The sequence below is a fragment of the Crassostrea angulata genome, chromosome 5 (assembly GCF_025612915.1).
Source record: "Crassostrea angulata isolate pt1a10 chromosome 5, ASM2561291v2, whole genome shotgun sequence".
NCBI lineage: Eukaryota > Metazoa > Mollusca > Bivalvia > Ostreida > Ostreidae > Magallana > Magallana angulata.
The window spans coordinates 4625454-4647770 of NC_069115.1; the positions used below are offsets into that span (position 1 = coordinate 4625454).

The 22317-nt window shown below is 34.1% G+C and overlaps 2 protein-coding genes across 7 annotated transcripts; both read right to left on the bottom strand.

Annotated features, from left to right (window-relative positions):
- LOC128183650 (uncharacterized) lies at positions 1–1141 on the bottom strand. The gene is made up of 3 exons (XM_052852753.1): positions 1097–1141; positions 622–750; positions 1–219 (listed from the first exon to the last, which is right to left on the bottom strand). The coding sequence occupies exons 1-3, from the start codon at positions 1139–1141 to the stop codon at positions 160–162; spliced, it is 234 nt and encodes a 77-aa protein (XP_052708713.1). The 3' UTR covers positions 1–159.
- Positions 1142–3412: 2271 nt separating this feature from the next.
- On the bottom strand, positions 3413–22141 carry LOC128184495 (centrosomal protein of 57 kDa-like). Of its 6 annotated transcripts, none has more exons than XM_052854007.1 (9): positions 22022–22141; positions 11136–11316; positions 10343–10519; positions 9433–9695; positions 6702–6779; positions 6430–6621; positions 5410–5618; positions 4948–5092; positions 3413–4578 (listed from the first exon to the last, which is right to left on the bottom strand). In XM_052854007.1, exons 1-9 carry the CDS (start codon positions 22040–22042, stop codon positions 4336–4338), a joined length of 1509 nt encoding a protein of 502 aa, XP_052709967.1. In that variant the 5' UTR covers positions 22043–22141; the 3' UTR covers positions 3413–4335. The 6 variants fall into 6 exon arrangements, with proteins under 6 accessions (XP_052709967.1, XP_052709964.1, XP_052709966.1 ...); XM_052854004.1 differs by lacking the exon at positions 22022–22141 and adding an exon at positions 16550–17294; XM_052854006.1 differs by lacking the exon at positions 22022–22141 and adding an exon at positions 16096–16460.
- Between the last annotated feature and the right edge of the window lie 176 nt (positions 22142–22317).

The following is a 22317-nucleotide window of genomic DNA, read 5'->3' on the forward strand; positions in this document are numbered from 1 at the left end:
ATCAAAAATATCATACAGTTTGTTATATTTTGGTAAAAGAACCGCAGAAAGGAAATAAAATATATTTTCATCAACATTGCTCTGGTGATTTGTAATTTTCAATATCAAAATTATTGCGGACTTTGGACATCTTCGTGCACGTGAATACACTGTAATTCATCAGAATCCAAAATATTTCTTCAGGCGACGAAAAACACCTTGACCCTTAGAGCGTTTGACCTACAAAACAAGAAATTAGATTTTATGTGTTAAAATGAACTTTTCTTTCTCAAGAATTGGAAAACCAATTTAAATTTCTGCTTTTGTTTTACATTATATATAAAGATTATCTAGTCAAAGAAATCGTTAGTTCTTTATACAGTACATATGTTAAACAAAGATTTGGAAGGCTTTATAACAGACACTAGCAAAAGTAAGAGACATGTTGCATGTGTATATGTTGATATATAATGGATTTCTTTTTAGCAAGTCGATTAAAGAACTGCCCATTAACACAAAAAGCTGAAAATATATTATAATATCTTTGGATAATCCAGTAACTTTATAGAATATATAAATAAAATGCATCGTCTATTAGCGAAGAATAACAACATTTAATATACACAATGTATATGGACATACCCCACATAAACACTTGGCGGCGGTAGGTTTTACATGACCTTGTAGGGAGCCATCGACTTCCGGAGTAGATCTAGAGACGCTGATTCCAGGGTCTGGGACAGGTGCTTTTGGATTCTCAAAGCCCTCAACCTGTAAATACCAAAACAAAATGGAACTGTTATTTTTTTCTACAAAACTGTGTATGTGTGTGTGTGCGTGCCTGTATTTGCCCAAGTGGGGAGGTTGTTACGAATTTAGACAGTTTTTTTAGCAATTGAAATACAAGCGTAGAACTACACCCCCCTCCCCCCCCCCCTTTAACAAAATTATTCATAAGACCCCCCCCCCCCCCTGGAAACAATTTCTAAATCCGTGAATGAAGTATGATAATAATATTCTATGTAATTTAAATCTGCATTAGAATAGATGAAACGTAACAACTTTTGGTGAACAACTTTTTCTGTAACCGGTACTATTACGGAGATTGATCCCTCACTATATCCAAAACACCTTGGGGATCAATCTTAAAAACTATAGACATATAGGAAAACCTTTTAAGGAAAAGTTGTTGTATTTGATACACATTATTGCAGATTTATATCAAACATTTCATAATCAATTAAATTTTCTTTTATTTTTTGCACTTTAAATTCATATCCCATTTGGGCTATTGTATCCCAAACAGGGTATTATATCCCATTTGGGCGATTGGTCCCAACCTATTAATTTATCTTCTACCCCTTTTAAAGAAAGAAAGAAAGAGAGAAAGACAGAAAGAAAGTTTAATTGCTAAATGCATTATGTCGAATGTATGAATGGAAAAAACGCATTTGACCTTAAAATTGTTTTATGCTGTAGGTAAATATTTTCCTCTAATATGATAATAGCTTATTATGGTATGGGAAAACGTATAATTATCAAATAATTATTTTAAGGTCAATTCCTTAAAACACCAAGTACCTTATGGAAATTATATACCGGTAAACTTTATTAGAAAAAAACTAAAAGTATAATCTCTAAAGAGAATAAATGATTTTTTTACCCATTTTTCTGTGGTACAGGTAAAGACAATTCTTAAGGTGGCATGGGACACCTGTCCGTATTAAAGTTGATAACTGTTACAGTACATTATAATCAAAATACTTTCACCGGTTTAGAATTTTCAAATTTTACAATATTTGACCAAAGAATGTGTTTTAAAAATATTTGGATAGGTAAAAGTCATAAAAGCCGCAGCGGGATTCAAACTCGTGACTAACAGATTCGTAGTCAACGCTCTAATCCATTGCGTTACGCTGTTGAGTAACAATTTTGGAAAAAAAAAGATTCGTAAAATTCTGCTTGATTTTTATTGGTTTTTTTTCGATAGGAAGTGCGTCACAACATGGAGGTTTCCCATACCACCTTAAGGTACCTCACAACACCCAGACTTATTCTTTTTACAAATTTACGTCACATGATGGCGATTTAAATGATTTGTTAAACTGTTTGTATCACTATCATTCAATTCTGTTGTATATCGTCGTAGCTCAGTGGTTAAAGTATTAGGCTTCTGTAGCCCTTTTCACAAAAAAACTTAAGGGTGTTATTTACTCAGGGTTTGAGTTCTCAAATTCCGATTGTTAAAAAGTTCAATATAATGAGTAAAATTTGTTCTAAAAACAAAAAGTATTTATGAAATGAATTATTATTGACAAAGCATTCAATAGTTTTACTTAATTATGGAATTATGCTCAAACAAAAATTGACTTTTAGCCAAACAGAGGAAATTCGGACTAAATTTGACAGATTTTGTTTTCTGCTAAAAGTTTTTTGGCAGTAGTCTAATATTAAAAGTTAGGATTTTATATTTAAGTCTACGTAATTTTGCATATTTTCCGTTGGTTTTACCTCACTTATTCATTAAAATTATCTTATGGCCCGAATAATTATAATATTGAAAAATGCTTAAAAACATTAAAAGACATCATATCTCAAAATTTTGATCATTGACCTCATATAAATTTTATGCCAACAGAATAAGGTCAATATTAGTAGTTCAATATCATAAATGTTTTTGTATTATCATCATTCAATTTTTTGTAAAATTGAATCAAAAATGGGTAGGGATTTGAAAACAGATAGAGGAAATTCGGACTGAATTATTTTTAAAAATTGATGCTGAAATCTCAATGTTGTGTACTTATTTAGTGCCATTACCATTCGTAAACTGTATCTTATTTTTTAAAGTGTTTAATTATTTGTAATATTTTTATAATTAAGAAAATCTCAATCGTAGTGTAAAATTGTATGGGATTTTTCTTGAATTTTCAATAAATATTCAATGGCCATTAACTCAAAAAGTAGGTCATTGACCTACTTTTCTGAAAGTGAAAAATAACAATACAAGCAAAGGTCTATAACACACAATAGATGGTTTTTCATTATCATCAGTGGATTTTTTTTTCATTCTGAGTAAACGTCATCCTTAAGTTTACTTTTAATCGTAAGTGAAAATTTAAGATTTCACTCTTTTTCACAAAAAAACTTCTGTTGTATATCGTCGTAGCTCAGTGGTTAACGTATAAGGCTTCTGAACCGCAAATCATGAGTTCGAATCCGCCTGGAGTTTTTGTTCATGTTTACTGAATTGAATTTTCAAAAATGTAATTTTTCATCCAAAATTGCACATGTTTGGCCTATTTGACTTAAATACTTCTTATCCATTATGATATATATCATAATCAAGTAATTTTCAGCTGATTTGAGAAAATATTTCAAGGTGTAGTGAGCCACCTTAATCCAATAATGAGACAGTCACATCAAGTTAGAATCACTTTATAAGCTTTTATTGAGGTAAACAGTTTCTTTGTACATGTATATAAATATATGAAAGTATTTACAATTTATAATTTACAATTAAGTTAAAAAACGAACCTATAATTAAAAATATCTAACCTCTTGTAAAATGCTACAGAACAAGAGTCATATTGGCCTCAATAATATCTTAATCATGCTCTGATAGCGAGAAAAAATCGTTCTTAAAACAACTACTCAGTATTCTCTTTCATTTTGAACATTAATTATTGACAATCATGATCAGTACCTCCAATAAAAATATAACTATGGTGTCTAAAATATTTTCATAGAAAAAAACTTCATTCAAATTTGTTTATTAGTCTTTGCATTATTTTCTTTCCAGATTTAAATAACTAGGTCTATTTTACAGAAATGAAAATAATTAAGGTGAGCTAAATGTCTATTTCAATGGCCAAATAAATTCAACCAAATAGATTCACAGTAAAACAGAAAAGGTTTTGCTTAGGTTGCAAAAACATTTGAAGAATTGGGAAGGAAAAAATGAATTGTTATATCTTGAGAAAAAAATATAAAATTAGATTGAAATAAAATAATGTAATGCAATGATATATGAAATTCAAAATGTCTATATATATTCTATTTTGAATCAATAAATGTGGTACAGCGTTTGTGTGGCACATACTGTATTATTGTAATTAGGCAGTATAAAAACAGTCCTCTCGTGAAATACATGCAACATTCACGACCAAAAAACAACAGACTATCAGTTAAAAATGGTGATCCATGATTGAAGCCGTGAGACAAACACTCGGGCACATTCTGAGCGAGAGATGGGCGAGAATCAATCCCATAATAATAAATGAGCACAAGCCATGCAATATCACAGTTGAAAATGGAAAAATCACGGTGAAAATCATTTAATAATATCAGATCTGGCTATTCCCAAGTTAAATCATCTTTCCGTAAAGTGGTCTGTAATTTCTTCATGTCCTTTAACACATTTAACGACACCTCCCTGGCACTTGAAGGTCGTACGTGAACCACACCCGCTGAGCGGCCACGAGTTTTTATTGTGGTTGTGACTTCGACTTCCCCGTTTTGATGACAGTAAGCATTCGCTGAAGCTGATCTCTGCTTCGAGGGATCCACTGACTTCTTTTTCTTTTTCTTTTGATCTAACTGTTGCAAAGACATAAAAGGAAATGGATATAGAATGTGAATTTGTTTATGTAAAACCATTCAATACTAACTACTTCAATAATACAAGTACCAGTAACAATTTACTTTATTGGTGCAAATAAACTTCAAACTTTTTGTATCGAACAAATATTGACCATTTTTTAATTTGACTGTAAGTTTTTAATCCCTAAGTTATTGATATCCTTAATAACACCCCCTGAGCACCTGAGCAAGGAAAGTCAGCAGTCAAATTTCTACAAGCCATTAAAATGGTTGATTGGGTTTCCACTAGTGAAGTAATTGTTTATTTTCCACCCTGAATATATGAAGTAAATGTTATGCCCTCTGTACAAGTATTATGTAGCTTACTTTGTTTTGATGTCGTCTGATTTTGGAGATCTGCTGACTTTTGCCCTCCATTCGGGTCACTAGTGCGTCCAGCTCTCGCTCGAGATCCTCGCGGATTTGGGGGTCTGTGGCCTCGCTGATCTCGTGGGACAGTTCCTGGTGCTCACTGAAATGCAGAAACAAACTCACTCACTCATTTCTCAGGCACAAATGCATATTGTCAAATGCTGCTGCATTGGTTTATTGATTGTTGTTATGAATGAAAAGGACAATCACTTAATAAGTTTTAATTTTTTAAAGAAATTTCTGAAAATTGAGTTGTTCCCCTTTTTATATAAAATCCCTGCTACTGCATTAACACATGAAGATTTTTTTTGCCAATAAAACTAGGATTCTCTTTAAAACAAGGCAAAATTTATTTCGTAGTAAAGGAGAGTTACAAACAAATGTTAATACACTAATCTTTCAATAACAGAAACTGACCAGCTCATCTGGCCAAACTCGTCCTGTAACTGTAGCAGGAGCTCGGCGAGGTCCGTGTCTATACTCGAGGAGCTGGAGGAGCCTGAAGAGGGCGATGAGGAGCGCGAGGCCTGGTGGTCCAGGCCATTACAAAGCGCCATGTTGTGGGTCTTCATCAGTGACAGCACTCGCTGTACATTGGCTCCCACCGAGTGACTGGCTGTTAGAGACTGTAAACAACAAAATAGCAAAGAACATATATATATTATTATTAACGTTACACCACAAACTACAGGACAAAATACACACGGACTGAAGATAACAAAGAACATATATATATATATATATATATTTATATAGGGACTGTTATGTTACACCGCAAATTACAGGATTGTAAACGACAAAATACACACAGACTGAAGATAACAAAGAACATATATATATAGGGACTGTAACGTTACACCACAAATTACACAAATTTAGTGACTGCAGACCACAAATAACACATACTGATACAAAATACTAAAGCATGGAAAACAACAACCAATAATAAATTCCAACTTTTCCAACTCTAGTGTTCATGCATTATATTTTGTGTAACAGGTGATTTATCCTGTATATAATTTAATTCTGGTTGTAACACAGCATTTGATTGGTTAAAAAATTAAGTTAAATTTGTATAACCTGGTTTGCACGTCACAATGCATCGTCAAAAAAACGTACTAATCCTCTTGACATTACATTTGAATTTTTAAAAGATTAATATCAAAAGTAAAACGCATCCATTTTGTACAGTAAATTACAGATTCTGAAAATTAAATTATAAGAAATGAACTCAATATCTACCCAAATTATACTCGTATAACCTGGGTTGGAGCAATTTACGCTTTGTAATTCGCGGATTATAAAGTGTAAACTGCCCCAACCAAGGTTATACTCATATAACTTGGGTAGACATTGAGTTCATTTCTTAAATATCTGCAGTTAGATGTATGTGTAACAGGTGATTTATCCTGTATATATCTGCAGTGAGATTGTTACCTTTCCGGCTACGAAGGGAATCTCGGCCAGGTTGAGGCGGTAGTGCTTGCTGTGATCTGTGGGCGGGGACTGTTTCTGTTTTTTGTGAGCCGACGCTTTCCGTCGTTTCTTTGTTTTCTTGGCTTTTTGAGTTAATCTCTCAATACTCTCTGCGTTCCTTAGTATCCGAGCAGACTCAGCTACAGACTCTTGCTGTAAACAATTCAAAAAAACATACAGACAATTTTCAATTGTGTTACATCTTATACAATTTCAATCAAACATGTACTTACCTCGACTGCTTTCTCCTCTATCAGCCTTCGGCGATGTTTCTCTTCTTGTAGTTTTTCCTCCAACTCACGAATCTTATTCTAGTGGGGAGAAAAAAATATCAAAATTACTCAATAAATCTTCATTGAATGCCAAGTACATTTTATAATGACATCAAAACTTTATCTATCACTGGAACATTAAGGAATAAACAAAATTACCGGTATGATCCAACACACATGTACAAAAATTGGAAATTTCATGAAAACCGGTCCACTGAATTCATGATTCCATTGTGAGTGTTTAAAATTAATATCTTTATAATTTTATCAATGTTTTGTTTGTAAACATACTGACTTAAAACCATACAGTTCCCCATGCTCTATTTATCTCAACACATGACTGGTATAGTTTTGATTTCTTTGTGATGTTTCAGTGCAACAATAAAAATTATTTAGCAGATGGTGAGAAATGGTCCCCGAGGCCATTATAAATATATGTTTTTGCTTATTGCTTTTGTTATTTATGCTTATTGCTACTGTTACTTTGTTGTTTCTCATTAAAAAAGAATATGAATATTGCCTATGCCTTTTCTGATTTTTATCAACACGTAAAATCTGGACAGACCGTTCCAAAATGTATTGACATAAAATACTTTTACATTTAACACTAATTTTTCAAAACGAGTAAAATCCTGATTTTACCCATAAAACATAAAATTAAAAGTAATCCCTATTATGGCTCAGTTACGACTTAACCCTCTTTACCGTTTTTGTAGCTGATCTCTCCGAACTGTCAAAATCACAAAAGCATTAAGCAACAATAATAAACATAAACTCAATTCCTACAGCCTACAATAGAACCCATTATAAACACAGGGGCGAATGGGCGGGGCAAAGGTTGAACAAGCGCTCTAGTTTCCCCAGATTACCTTAACTTAAACACTTTCAATTCATTTGTGTTCAGTCACACACGCTGGATAAGAAATTTTATACACATCAAAAAAATAGGATTAGAGCAAGCTGATATCACAAGGCAGGATTTAAGCTGATAATGAACCCCTGGGGGGATTAAAACTTGAGAGAGTTAGGAGATAGCAAGAATATTTCAACTGGCCACAGCATATTCCAGCCCAAGCTAGTTGATACACAACTCCGTAAAAGATTTCCACAATCCAAGAGTATCATGTTACGTTTAAACAGCCAGTCTGCTGTTAAAAACTAAAGAGAGGATTAGCAGGTGTGGCCCTCTATATATCATACTTTGACAAGCTATGACAGTTCTATCAAAGTTAAAGAGACTTCACCCAGACCAACACCAATTATAAGGTGTTGAATCACTTAATAACAGAAAACTGCAACAGCCAAGATTTAATTCATTATATCATGAAGCACTTCGATCCACTCAAGATATTCCAATTAAACACCTTAAAACTTTTTAAATTCCATTTCAATAGATAAAAAATTCAAATGATTGGTATTGACAGAAAAAGATTGAAGCATTTAAAAACGACACAGAAACTAAATAGCTCTCTCAAGTCTTTTCAATATTCCTATTTCATTTTCACTGTCATTTGGGAGAGAAACTTTCGGTTCTCTATCATCTCCATAAACTGGTCTCAAAATGAATTATTCAAGCATTCTCAAACATCTCATTCTTCATTTTGTTCCTGAGTTTATTCATAATGCATGCAAAATGAGACAGGAGTTTATGTTAGAGTTTAAAGCGATCTAATTGTGGGAGGGGTAGAATACAATGAACCTACTTGTCAACCCTCACAAATGCCCCCGAGAGAGCAGCCATCCCACGGGCACTGAAAACTCATTCCATTGTGTCCCGTGACAGAGCATTTCATTTCATACACGACCATCCATTCATAAATATTCAATGAGTCCTTCACAAAGGCTATGAAGTTTAGTTTTGTTTACTATAGATTTTTATTATTTGGGGATATTAAAAAGCATTCACTAATTTTCAATACCTAGAGTGAATCCAATAGAGTTTTTTTTATGATATCATTTTCTGAATATATAAAGTGATCTTTGATTATCTATAAGTATTTTTAAACTACCTCAACAAATGAACAAATATGAATGTATTGCAGGACAATAGAAGCATTTCCATCAGAGAAAAGTATTCAACGTACTCAACAAACACCAATATCTAGTTATAAAGTAATCTTGGTGCATACCATTATTTACTGCTGCAAGCAATTTAAAGCAAAAAAGATATTTACGAAAAATCCCACCATGTACATATGCATACTGTACTAACATAATTTTGTTTGTCTGTGTATTCTATCTTAATAGCTTAATTTGGTAAAAAGCGACTTGCCCTAAATCAAGAACATTGCTAAATTGAATATCAAGGCAAGAATAAGAACAATCAGAGGTATGCTGAAATTGTTAATTCAAATCCACACCAACTTAATCAATAACTTCCATCAAATGTCTTACACGGAAAATGTACAGTACAAGTACAGTATCTTTACAGATGATGACATTGTATAGAATCGGACCCACAACTAAAGATGCTTATCCGATCAGTTGTTTTCTTTTCTGAAAACAAACTGCAAGTCCTCACTAGTCTTACTCAATATGTACCACCAGTGTATTATCAACCCCTACACCACTTATCATTATAATTAATTCTCAACTCTTTGATTCTCAACTTCATGATCAAGAACTGCTTATTGAGTGTTTGACCTTGTTTCCAATTCTCATCTTTACTCAAGCAGCATTTCATTATCCTTACCTCTGAGAGAGTTTGAGATGCTGTGAGTCTGAGATGCTCTCGCTCTAGGTCCATTAGTTTTTCCCGCTGCCTGAGATACTCGGGGGAGGGGCCGGGCTGCGGCGGTGACTGTGTAACCCTGTCCACACGGTCAGACACCGCCGCTTTGATCACCGCCTCCTGGCGGTCGCTTTCAGCGGTTTGCACCATTTTCCTCATGTAGTCCAGCTGTTTCTCCAGAAGCTGACTCCGCGTCTCTGCTGCTGTCAGCTGTGTCTCTAATTCTGCACAGAACAAAGTGATTCCCATTATGATTACAATCAACAGTTTAGTGATAAATCAACAAAACTTCAGTATCCCGGGGAAGTTGCAAGACGCAGCTGTGAACTTTATAATATTAAAACAAAAAATTGGTCCTCACAATCTCATATTTTCATAATTTGCTACCAAGCAGTGGAATTCCAGAATCAAATACTTCCTAAACTACAGAAATTATAAGTAAAATTTACAACGCAGTCATTTTTATGGTTTAACCTTGTGTGTTTTGAAAGTTTTGCAATTTTACCTTGCTTGCATCTGGAAGTTTTGTGCTTTTTACCTTGTGTTTGTTTGGAGAGTTTTGCAGTTTTACCTTGTGTGTCTTTGGACAGTTTTGTGGTTTTTACCTTGTGTGCGTTTGGAGTTATGTGGTTTTACCTTGTGTGTCTTTGGACAGTTTTGTGGTTTTTACCTTGTGTGTCTTTGGACAGTTTTGTGGTTTTACCTTGTGTGTGTCTGAAGAGTTTTGCAGTTTTTACCTTGTGTGTCTTTGGACAGTTTTGTGGTTTTACCTTGTGTGTGTCTGAAGAGTTTTGCAGTTTTTACCTTGTGTGTGTTTGGACAGTTTTGTGGTTTTTACCTTGTGTGTGTTTGGACAGTTTTGTGGTTTTACCTTGTGTGTGTTTGGACACTGTGGATTGACCTGGGATGTTCTGTGGCTCTTTCTGGAGGATGTTCTTGTACTTTGTTGTCTCTGCAGCCAGAGATTTCAGGTTGTTTTCTGCAGTCCCCCTCTCCACCTCTAACTTCCGTATTTTTTCTTGCAGATTCTTGAGTGCTGAAATCACAGCTGGAAAGGAAAGATTAGTTTATTATTTGACCTCTATAAGATTGCAATTTATCAAGCTAAACTCTCTCTTAGATATTTGCAATAAACTGTGGTTTAATACTAAGGGAACATCAAAAACAGAATGTCTGAAAAAAGTTATAGTTACATGGTTAATATAGCTAAAGACATGCAATCAATATATTTTGCTTCAGATATATATCAAGGAATTGTTTTATTGGTTAAACATAGTACATGTACATATATTGAAATGATGAAATTTGATTTATACTGCAATAACTGTGATTAAAAACCCACTGGTTCATGGTTCTTTTCTATGGAAAGCATTAAGAGTCCTCTTTCTAGTGCTCAACGACAATGAATCAGTCTAGCTTTTATATTTATATCATTTGTCAGTTATTCCACTTTCAAGCTCTTATTTTTCTTTTAAAAGAGTCATAAACCAGTTAACTATTGGTTCTCACTCACCATGAAATCATGAACCAATACTCAAGAAACTTGAACAACTTTCTATTTTGTTCTCCAGCAACATGAACTAGATAATTTTCTGGTTCTCTAGCACCATGAACCTGTCTCAACTACTCACTTCTCAACGTCAAGCTTTTGTGAAACAACTAACCTGTTCTGTTGTTTTCTGGGAAGGGTTTGACAGGCTTGGTGGGATCAAATCGGTAATCGTCGTTGATGAAGGGCTTTGTGGGATACTCGTGGTACGTTGTGTTGTTGACAGACTCCTCCTGGTTCCGATATAGAGGGCGCTTTGTTGGACTTTTTCCTCCCATCATGTGAGGTGAAAATGTCTACAAAGAGAGAGACATTCTAAAAGTAAACCAGATAATTCAGGAAGCACCTGTTTCTTGAACACGTAGATAGGCTAACTTTTCTACAGGATCCAGAGCACTCAAATAAATAAGGCAGTCAATCTAATGGCATCAGATTCAACAAACAGAACACAGTCACTTTATCAGTCAAGGGTGTAAATAGATGATCAAATAAAACTCACAGATTTCTCTACTTTATATAAAATGTTATCAATCCTGTGCAATATCTTGTATAAGTTACTCATTGCTGAAAACTACTGAACATCTGATTCAGTCACTTTGCATGAGGATGAAATTTGTTTAACAGTTTTGTCTTAATATCCAAGACATTCCATCTAATATAAATAGCCGAAACAAGACCGCTTCACATAAAGTCACATAATATCAGTTTTCGAGAAGCAGTGATTTGATACACAAAAACCTGCCGAGATAATATCAACAAATCATTAGAGAGAGCTCAGACACGAGTCTATATTATCTTTACTCAGTCATTGAGCTGAATGAGCTGGTTATCGGTCAGTTTTGATTTCTTGTTGACGGTCTACTTCAAAAGGAGATAACATTGAGGGTGGACCCTGTATGAGCCGTATATCTGTAAAGCACATCTGGGGATACCTGGTAGTCCTTATTAAATGTTTATACTCTACAGTGAATTTCAAAAATAAGAGACTTATTGATTGAACCAGTCTAAAGCCATACCTTAATCATTTTTATATCCAAAATGTTAAAAAATGCCAAATTCAAACAAGTTCATAAATGTTGTGGACACCATCCAAAATCAATTCCGAAAAATCTTTGAAATATATTAAAGGTGATCAACTCCTGGATAATTTTGATGACATCTGCTATCCTAACTTCATTCTCTGCACACCTAAGAGCTTTCCTGTCTTCACAAACAAATCATATTTAAATCCAGCACACAACTGTTTGTCATATGTCAACAAAGACTTCATTCATTGGGAAGCAAGATGAGTTTGATCTCTCTAACTTATTTACTGATTCACAAAGAGCCTTAAACAAGCATTGTTTGCAGCACTCGAACACAGGGCTAATTACTTTGTATAATAATCGTCTAATGACAACAAAAGCATGTCAATTTGTTCTGCTCAACAAGTCCTTGCATGTTTGTACAGATAGAGGGGATTTTGGTATTTAATAATGTACCTGTGCATTTTATAGCTTTTATGATACCCTGTGTTTTATAATAAACACACCCATACAGGAATTAAAATGCAAACGACAGCATAAAGAACGGAGGGTTTTCAAATCAAGTATGAAATATAAATGTTTAGTCAATTCTACAGGGAAAGGCCTTTATCCCCATTTAAAGGGACAGCTATATGGAAAATACTGTTATCAAAGAGTTTTTATTATCATCAATGAATACATCTACTAGGCATTAAAAATCGGGAACTGGAAAGGAACTTAGAGTTGAAAGGAAAAAATTGGAGAAGAGCCCCATTCAGCTTCAACAGAATTTGTTTTAATGATATGGTATACCTAGTTGACTTGGTATATGGACAAGTTGGGTTCAATGTATGTGTGCAGTGTGGCATACTAATGAGATTAAAGCTAATCTACTTACATCTTACAATCAAAGGAAAAAACCAAACTCAGTTGTTGTCAAATACAATATTGAATTCATACTTGTGGTTTACTTATAAATAAACAGAAGGCTGAAATGCAGTGCCGTTATACAGTACCCTATAATTATAGCTTCACCCACTGACGATGAAATATTCAAAAAATAGTTAACCAATTCAGGCTTTGTAATGACTCTTTTGTTTAATATTACAATGAAAAACAGCAGAACCTGAATACAATTTAAACTAAATAGAATTTCATCGATACATTTCCGTTCTGGGTAATTTATCATTTCAAATAAATTCATGCACAAACAATTAAAAATAAATAAATGACATGACAGCTAGGGTATGACAGAAAATCGATAAGGAAATTATTGAAATTTTACCATCTCATGCAGAAATATCACAACTCCAGGGCAAAACAATCCCTTGTGTCTCCAAAATTATTCAGAAATTACTTTTTGCAATATTACATTCAAAGTGAACTGATCGACAAATATTCACAAATTACAGAGTTCACCCAGCTTTATAGCTTTGAACAAGTTCTCCATATTAAAAGTGTTCTCCTACTTCAATCTCTTTATCCTATCTGGTATGTGAAATGCACATTAAAGCCTCTATTCATTTAAAAGAATGGCATGGATTTTCTAACACATTTATAAAAAGGAGTAAAAGTATATGAGATCAATTAAAGCTAAGTATATGGAACAACAAAGATTTTCTGGTCTCCTTCTTGCAAGTGTAAGAAAGTCTATGAATCTGATTGGTTCTATTTGTAGACTGCGGTCATGCTGCCGTGAAATGCACTAACCAATGCTAACCAATGACAGTGGTAACTTAACAGTGAAAGTACCTACAGTTGTTACATTGTAGTAGCATTTCAATTTCATGGCATCTATTCAGACAGTACAAATGTAGCCTGCAGTTGAGATCTGTTCTTCTTGTCATACATTCCATTTGACTATAAGAGGTTCCCATGCAGTTTTTACCGTTTGTTCGACATGCAAGGGAAATGAAAATAAAGCAACCTGTTTTCACAAAAACTTAGGAAAACAAACTATGCTGATTCACAGAAGTCCTGCAACAAATCAAGCACTGAACCCTTGAGGAACCCTGTATGTATTCAAAATTTGTCAACGTGGAGGTTTGAACCCAGGTTCCTTACCAAAAACACCCCTCCCACTTAAAAACAAATATCTACCATTAAGGAACTCTGCTAAATTGTGATAAGAATTGAAATAGAACCACTTGTATTCAACTTGACTGTAGCCTGGATTAGCCTATGCAAAGACAGGGGCCTGCATTACCACACATTGAATGTTTCAACAACTTGACAATTTGACAGCAGTCACTGCCTAAGATCAATTAGATTATAGCAGGTTTGGATATAAATTACACAGAACAAACAAGCTGTTCCTACCTCTACTCTCTGGGCTGCACTGTGCAGCACGCCCCCTGCCTTATCTGGGCTCTGTGAGAGTAGTGCTCAGTCAGTGCCCCATAACAACCAGGTGAGAACACACACCTGTACAGCCAGTATCCTATTATTTTTGTGACATAGACTTTCAGACTTAGGAGTGGACTTATCCTTTAGCTCAGTCGGTCAAGCTTTGGATTTTTAACTGTATGGTCCAGAGTTCGAGCCTAGTAACTTAAATTAAATTAAGTTGTAGTCAACCCCCTATTTTTAAAAAAATTATCAAATCAAAAAAATTACTACATTAATATACTTATATATCAGAAATTATATCAAATGGGCCATGCATATACATGTTCCTAGCGAGCTGATCTAACATCTAATTTTAATTCAGTTGATAAATACTGTAAGAACAGATAGAGCTTATAGCCATTTTTGTTATAGGGCAAAGTGGATTTAATGTGTGTGAGAATTTACCGAGAAATATTTGGAGATAAGTGTGTCAAGGTCACAGATTAGTGACCCATATGATCTTTGATCATGTCATCTAGGGTCATGTTTAATGATTGAAATGAATATCTATTACTAAATCTGGTATTGTTCTGGGTTTATTTGAATGATTTCTCTCCTTATGAGCAGAATTCATTTGATAGACTTATAAGAAACTTCTATTTACCTGGCAATTTGAATGCAATGCATTAATCAAAGTACTGAAGAACTGACGGGAGTTGATTTTGTCGATGTTTATTTATTTTAAAATCAATGATATGTTATTTTGCATGACAAGTACATGTAGTTTGAATTACGCACATTTTTATAATATGAATTTTTGGACTTTTTCGACAAGAATGTCGAGAAACCCCCATATGAATCATGTTAAATAATATTTAAAGATAAAATTAATTCAATCAAACTATGTATCAGTGATAGAAATATTTCTCGAAAATTGTATGGAACCAAGCAATATTGAACTCTAGTCTCGTTCAACAAAAACGCTCGGCTGACACCGTAAATCTCCGACAAGGATTTACGGAGACAGCCAAGCATCGAGTTGGACGAGACTATATTGAACTCTGGCGTAGGAATACATACGACTACAAAATATATTTAAATTGTTCGTACCATTTAAAATCTGACTATTTTGAAGGTATTTATGAATAAGTTTCCTTGAAAAACAATGCTTTAGCATACATTACATCGATTTCATCAATTATTTTCAAGAACTAAGTCTTGTCAGCAGCAATGATATGTGCTGAGGTCCAAACACTGTTTCACTTTCGGTTTGTCTGAGTGACTGCACAGGTCCAGAGTTGATTAAAATCAACTCCCAAAAAACAATCAGTATCAGATATCGATTGGATGACCTGACATAAACGTTTAAACAATTATTTCATCTGTCTGTCAGAACTAAACTGTGTCTTATTTCAAACAATACACAAGTCACAAACCCAGGAATTAATTTAAAATCACTTCAAAGTTTGCCACAAGTAACGAAAATGCCACTGATTTAGGCAATCTGAACATCACAATGTTCTCTCTTTTGGAAGTCCAATATCTTTGCCCCCCCCCCCTCCCCCAAAATTCAATCTTTAAATTTGTTTGTAGAGCAGCAATGGTACAGTTAATATTGAATCAAACACATTATATTCTTTTGACAAATACAATATAACATTGGTGAATTTTGTGAAATAAATCTTTTTGCACATTATATAATATTCAAGTTCCTCTAACCTACCAAATAGGTTTTACTATTACCTGAATTTGAGTTGCCTCTACTAAGTCTTTTATAGTATAAACAGGCATTTTTTAAAATCCTTGAAAATATCCAAGCAGTCGAAATATATCCAAGCAGTAAAAGGATTTTTAGCAGATACTCTACCAGACCTAATGTATGGCACAAATCTATCCTCACAAAATCAAAGACAAATCTCGATCCTTGCACAGTCAAATAAAAATGGCAAATTTCTGCCCGCTACAACTTTCTCCCTAGTTGTTACACTAAATACTGAATGCAACTGAGATAAAGTCAAAAAATAAATTCACTGACTCCGAGTTATTTTCCCCCTGTAATTAATTGACACTCTTTAGTAAATGCAGCCCCGGATAAGTGACATGCCTATTTGACTCGCGCTAGATAACATCTGGACCCTGTCTACACTTGCAGCAGTGCTAAATCCATGGTCAATAGATTACCTGTCGATTTTCTTACCTTGGCTGCTTTCTGCCTATTGGGCAACACTGTGATTTCAAATTTCTGCTGCCCCCGATTCACCTGAGATATTAAATAATCCATTATCTCAGTCATGATGGCTCTCTAATGTCCGATCTTTAGAATTTTTTTTTATTAAAAGAAAAATGTGAATGCCTTTTAAAGATCCTGTTTGCAATATAAGCCAGAGTTATTGGTTCCAAGATTAAAAATTCAAGTTAAGGTGCGGGTAATTTGTTTTCCATAAAATGCCACAAATTGAATTATGCACACGAAGAATCGGTATGATACTACGGGTAACAAGAAAAAAAAATGCACCAAAGTATTAAGCACACAAAAATTTGATTATTAAAAAAGTCTATTTAACAACAAACTTATTTTTCATTGAATTTCCCGAGTAAAAGAAATATTTCCTCTGTATGAACTAAATTCCTTTCATATACACTGTAGCACATCACACGATCAATGCAGACACAGTCACAGAAAAATAAATACGACAATAGAACATACTCCTATCTCGTCGTACTTCTGTGCCTGTAACCCAGGTACAGTCTACAACCCGTGCAATGTTCGAGTAAGATACACAAGTTGTAAAGACAATGACTTTGATCTCGCACCTCAATAATCCTTTGTTTCTATGTTCCGAACAAATGCCCGATAACATAAGCCAACGAGTTGTGAATCAATACCCTCAAATTTTAAATATTCCTGTTTCAAGTCTAACTTATTCCCAACTCTATCAGTCCATCTCCTCTTCACAAAAATCTCTTTGAATTTTAAAACAACCAGTTGATCCTAGGGGTCGATACAGTTTTTTTGAATTGCTAATCTAATTTGTATAGCACAAATTTAACTGTTACAATGCATGTTAATCCAGTCAGGTTGCCATTATTTAACTTGGGATTAATTTACCCCTGACTCTATCATTTCTTGAGGTATGATTGATTGGGGAATGCTGATATTACAAAATTACATAATTATATACACACACTGCATGCATTGTACAGTAACTTAGGTATCACTTGCTACATATCTCAAAGGTTTTAATTAATTTGAAGGTTTTGTAATATTTGCCATGAAAAAAGTGCCATCATTGGTGTACCCTTTCAAATCCCAGATTTTTTACACTATAAATAATCTTTTCTAATGCTGGCATCCATGACTTTATACAAATTCACAATCTACAAGTCATTGATTTAATAATGTCTATTTGAATGGATTTGCTTAATTTGAATATCTATGAAAATATAAATCTATCAACTAAAAAAAAAAGTCACTAAGCATGCTAAGGATATTAAATTGTATCATACTATTACTTGGCTTTTTCTCTCTGTCCAATACACCATTTATCAAAGAATTATTACAAATTATATGATTCTATACGACTGTCTTAAATCAAAAGTAAGGAAATTGGGAGAGTCAAAAAATCTCATAAAACTACCACAACTATTTGCTTTTTACTTTTATTGCATGCAATCATTTTACGTACATCTCCCATTCTCAAAGTACACCCACATTCAGTAGACTCACAGTACTTGTATATATATACAAGACAGGTGGCAGATATTGCTATAACCATGCACTGGAGACATTTCTCTACATTGTCATCACTTCTGTCTCACAAGAAAGCCCCCTATCAGCTCCAAACGTCCCTTGTCAAAATATCCAATAAATGTAATGTCATAAAGTGGTCTCAAGAGATTGTTTCCTCAAACTCATATCCAGAAATACCAATCCATTTTCATTTTAATTTCAGATAAGAACTTTCCCTCTTATTCTTTGCTGAGGGCTTATTATGTTTGTAAAGGGTTTATGGTGTAACAATTTCAACCATAACTTCAAGAGCGTCATAAATAATAAAATGTAAACTGGACCTCCATTAGCCAATTTTTTGGTCAACTTACACGTAAGACAGCATTATTATTAAACCCATTACCAGGAATTGCCCGTATATATACATCTCAAACTTGCATTTCTAACTGTGAAAACTAACACAATAAATTTTTTCATAATAAGGCTGGTAGATAGTGCACTTTATGACAGACATGTAAACTATGCCAGGGTTGTCTCTAAGACCCGGGAGGCGGGGAATTTCCCCGCCTAAAGTGACGTAATTACCCGGCTATTATTGCATTCCAAACACAATCTAGCTATAAGCTAGACCTCCAGATCCCCGTCTACTTTTTTATTTCTCCCTTCTACTTCAATTTTTAGAGACAACCCTGCTATGCCCATAGATATATTCAGTACAAACATTCAATAATCTCTGTGATATTCATCAAGTCAACTACTCTGTACATCTACACAACACAGAATACTACAGAACCTGAGGCAACTTAATATCGAAAAATATCAAATTCACAAGCATTTATTCTACAACGGGTCTTTTTATCTTTTCAAATTTGCACTTTGTCGGAAATCATTGATGATGTCTTCCTTTTCTCATATAATATCATAATGTACTCTAAACATATAACATTTAACATAATGAATACTAAGATAGGCAAATTTAACTGTGTGCTTTTCCAATGAATCTAATCAATCTTTGGATGCAAATTGACAGTGAAAATGTCACTGTGTTTATATAAGCTTTCCTGCAATCATGCTGTAACACCATAAAACATATTCTTGCTCAACAAATTTGTGGTGCGGATATAGGTGATTTTGGCAAGTGCTTGCAAGCTCAACAAATTTGCGTTGCAGATATATGTGATTTTGGCAAGTGCTTGCAAGCACTTGCGCTGATGAACACGACTTTTATTATGTGTTGCAATGAAGGACATAGGACAGAGAGAAAAAGCTGCTGGCAGATATTAAACATGCCACTCCCTTTTTTCCATAGCAGAGTTCTTGAAATCTATCGGTCCTGTCGGCAAGACCGATAAAAATAACTAAGGACCGATTACTTGAGGATACTTGTCAGTCCAAATGACCAGTAGATGTTGACAAGAACTTGCAAAAATACGACTAAATAGCGTACAAAAGCAAAGAAGTTAATGCAAACTCTTCTAGTAATCACTGAGGAGATCCAAATGCATACAATATATCTATAGGAGTTATTTATGGATTTCAATCATAATTACTCGGCCATTTCCAAATTTTGCCAGCAGAAATGGCCGAGTAGTCAGTCTTCATGAAAACTCGCGGCCAGTGAATTTTGATGTCGGGTTAGTGCAAATCGAAATAAAAGAAGTCCAATGGGCTTGTAAATTTTCAAAGTCATACACATTCAAAAATATTTACACTTGCATTCATGTAATAAATAAATTAAACAAAAAAAGCACAACATGTGTTTGTGTGTCGTATCAGGGATGTATTTAGGTCCATGGTCCTATTATTTAGACGTAACTCTTAACTAGTACGTAAAATGCACGAATATCTTACGAACAACTGACTTAAACACGACAAAGGCCAAAAAACTGCCGCCATTGAGAAGTACAGAGAGGATGCAATGCCTGGAAAAGCCACTAAAAAAAACTCTAAATCTGCTCTTCTATCTATTTTTAAATGAAGGGGCCAATAAAAGTCTTTTTTTTGGGGGGGGGGGCATTAAAATCAGAAAGTTCACTGGTCCTACTGGCCAGTAGGTTTGAAAAGTTTTTGTGAAGACTTCAGTAGTTATGATTGCCCAAATCTTTGGTTCTCTCTAGACTGATCATACGTTTTTTGAACACCTCAGTAATTATATACTTGAATGTAAACTTTCGATTGGCGAGTTCACGATGATATTAATAAGTTGCGTTTATAATGTGGGTAACATGTGTAGTCAGGCGAAAGGAATAAAACTTTTGATTTTTGTCCAACCTAGATCTCATCAGAAATCACTTGGAGAAATTGGAGAACTTGTTTAAATCATAGCATGAACCGAGGGCCCCCTATAAATCCAAGATGGCGAGTGTTGTCTCCTTACGTTTGTTTTTTATGTACACTTTTTACCATGATTGAAGCAGGGTTTTCAGTGAATGTTTTTTATTGCGATACACAGAAATATACACAAGAATACCAGTTAAAATCATTAATTTTATGTCTTCCATACTTGCCAACCTCCAACATGTGAAAATCTGGTCATGACCAGATTTGGAAGGTAAAAAATCTGGTCATTGCGCGTAACGACATGAATTCACGACATATTTACCATGCATTTCATAGGTATATACAAAAGAAATGTGTGTTAAAACTTATGTGTACCGGTAATACTTTATTGCAAATAAGCATTTTAACTAACAGTTGCTGATTTTGAATTTTGTAAAGTGATCTGACACAGAAAATGGTAGGTTGTGTTCAGCTAAAAAAAAAAGGCAAAAAGAGTTTCTGCTACATTAACCTTGCTTTTGAACTTTGTAAATGATTGCATGAAAGTTGTAAGTGACTTGGAAGACTTTTGTGTATTAAAAAGCATTTTATACATGACTTGGCATTTTTGAATGTTTAGTCAGATCATTTTGGGCACAAAACCCAATATTCAAATGTGCGTTACATAAAACACATAAAGCCTCGTTATGTACTCGATTACTTTGTTTTACCTATGGGAATTCATTTTCCCAGAAATGTTGATAGGTACAAAAATATCGTTTTCTTTTTGTTGGTTTTGATTCCGCTGGCCCCGATGAAGACCTTTTCTTATTGGAAGCCATCACACTTAATGATTTAAACCTTCGGTAAGTCAAAACAACTCACGATAATAATTAACACTTAATGTGTTTGTTATAGTCATTGGCATTGTTTACGTAAATCCAAGCTCAGCTTGGGCAATCGTAACTACAGCAGCTTGGGTTCGTAACTGGAAGTCAAACAAGCAACGTAATTTACGAACCAAATCGGGAAATCTGGAGATTTTCGGGTTGTTCGACAAAAATCAGGTGAAAAGCATGACCCGCCGGGTCATAAAAATTAAACGGGTGAATGTTCGAAAAATCGGGTGTGACCCGACGAAATCAGGTCAGTTGGCAAGTATGATGTCTTCTGGAATAAATTACTGTTTTGTGATATATGCATGCATTAATGTTTAAAATGAAGAAATAATAGGTCTGTTACGAAAATTCAGGGAAACTGGAGTCGAAACATAGGACGAAGCGTAAACCGTCTTTGGTTCCGACATTTATAACTCTTCCAGAATCAAAATATGAGGGATTGCGAAGAGAAGTGGATATAGGCTATGCCTGTCCACTTCTCAAAAGAGAATAAGTCCAAATGACTGACAGCAGAAGAAAGATTTCAAGAACTCTGCATGGGATGGTCATATATTGTTAAGGTACCTACTGCAACGGTGTTAATGTCCCTGACATACAAACGTTTTATCACAAAAATATTTGTTTCAAGTACCCAAAAACGTTTATCATTGTAAAATGCAGACGAAATTCGGAATTAAGCCGACATGAATGGACCTGAAGATTATTAATTTAGCAGAATGCATAACACATATATGTAAATAGACAAACACTATAATTAATTGCAAAAAACTTAAAAACTTACCAAGTTATATGACTCTTCCATCGTTCTGAATATATTTATTGCTAATCTGTGCAAAATGATATCATTTGGATGTAAACAAAATCAAACGGCCATCACAACATCCGGGAAACTCCCGCCGAACATCAATGAAAGACACGATTTCATTGGTGGAGACAAATGTTTCTAAATTATTTTTTATAAATTATTATTTAATGTTATTTAAGCAAAAAATTCTAAAAGTATTTTTCATCTTATCCAATTTATAAAAATATACAATTTTTAACTTATATTTTCTTTCAATACTTCCGGTTTATACC

Bases quoted from the DNA above. Each gene is read 5' to 3' on its own strand.
- LOC128183650 (XM_052852753.1), bottom strand. From the start codon at position 1,141: ATGTCTATAGTTTTTAAGATTGATCCCCAAGGTGTTTTGGATATA. The intron at 751-1,096 runs GTGAGGGATCAA...TGGTATTTACAG, and splicing joins CCCAAGGTGTTTTGGATATA to GTTGAGGGCTTTGAGAATCC. The intron at 220-621 runs GTATGTCCATAT...CTTGTTTTGTAG, and splicing joins CCGCCAAGTGTTTATGTGGG to GTCAAACGCTCTAAGGGTCA.
- LOC128184495 (XM_052854004.1), bottom strand. From the start codon at position 16,645: ATGACTGAGATAATGGATTATTTAATATCTCAGGTGAATCGGGGGCAG. The intron at 10,520-11,135 runs GTTAGTTGTTTC...TTTCCTTTCCAG, and splicing joins CCCAGAAAACAACAGAACAG to CTGTGATTTCAGCACTCAAG. The intron at 4,579-4,947 runs GTAAGCTACATA...TCTTTGCAACAG, and splicing joins TCAGACGACATCAAAACAAA to TTAGATCAAAAGAAAAAGAA.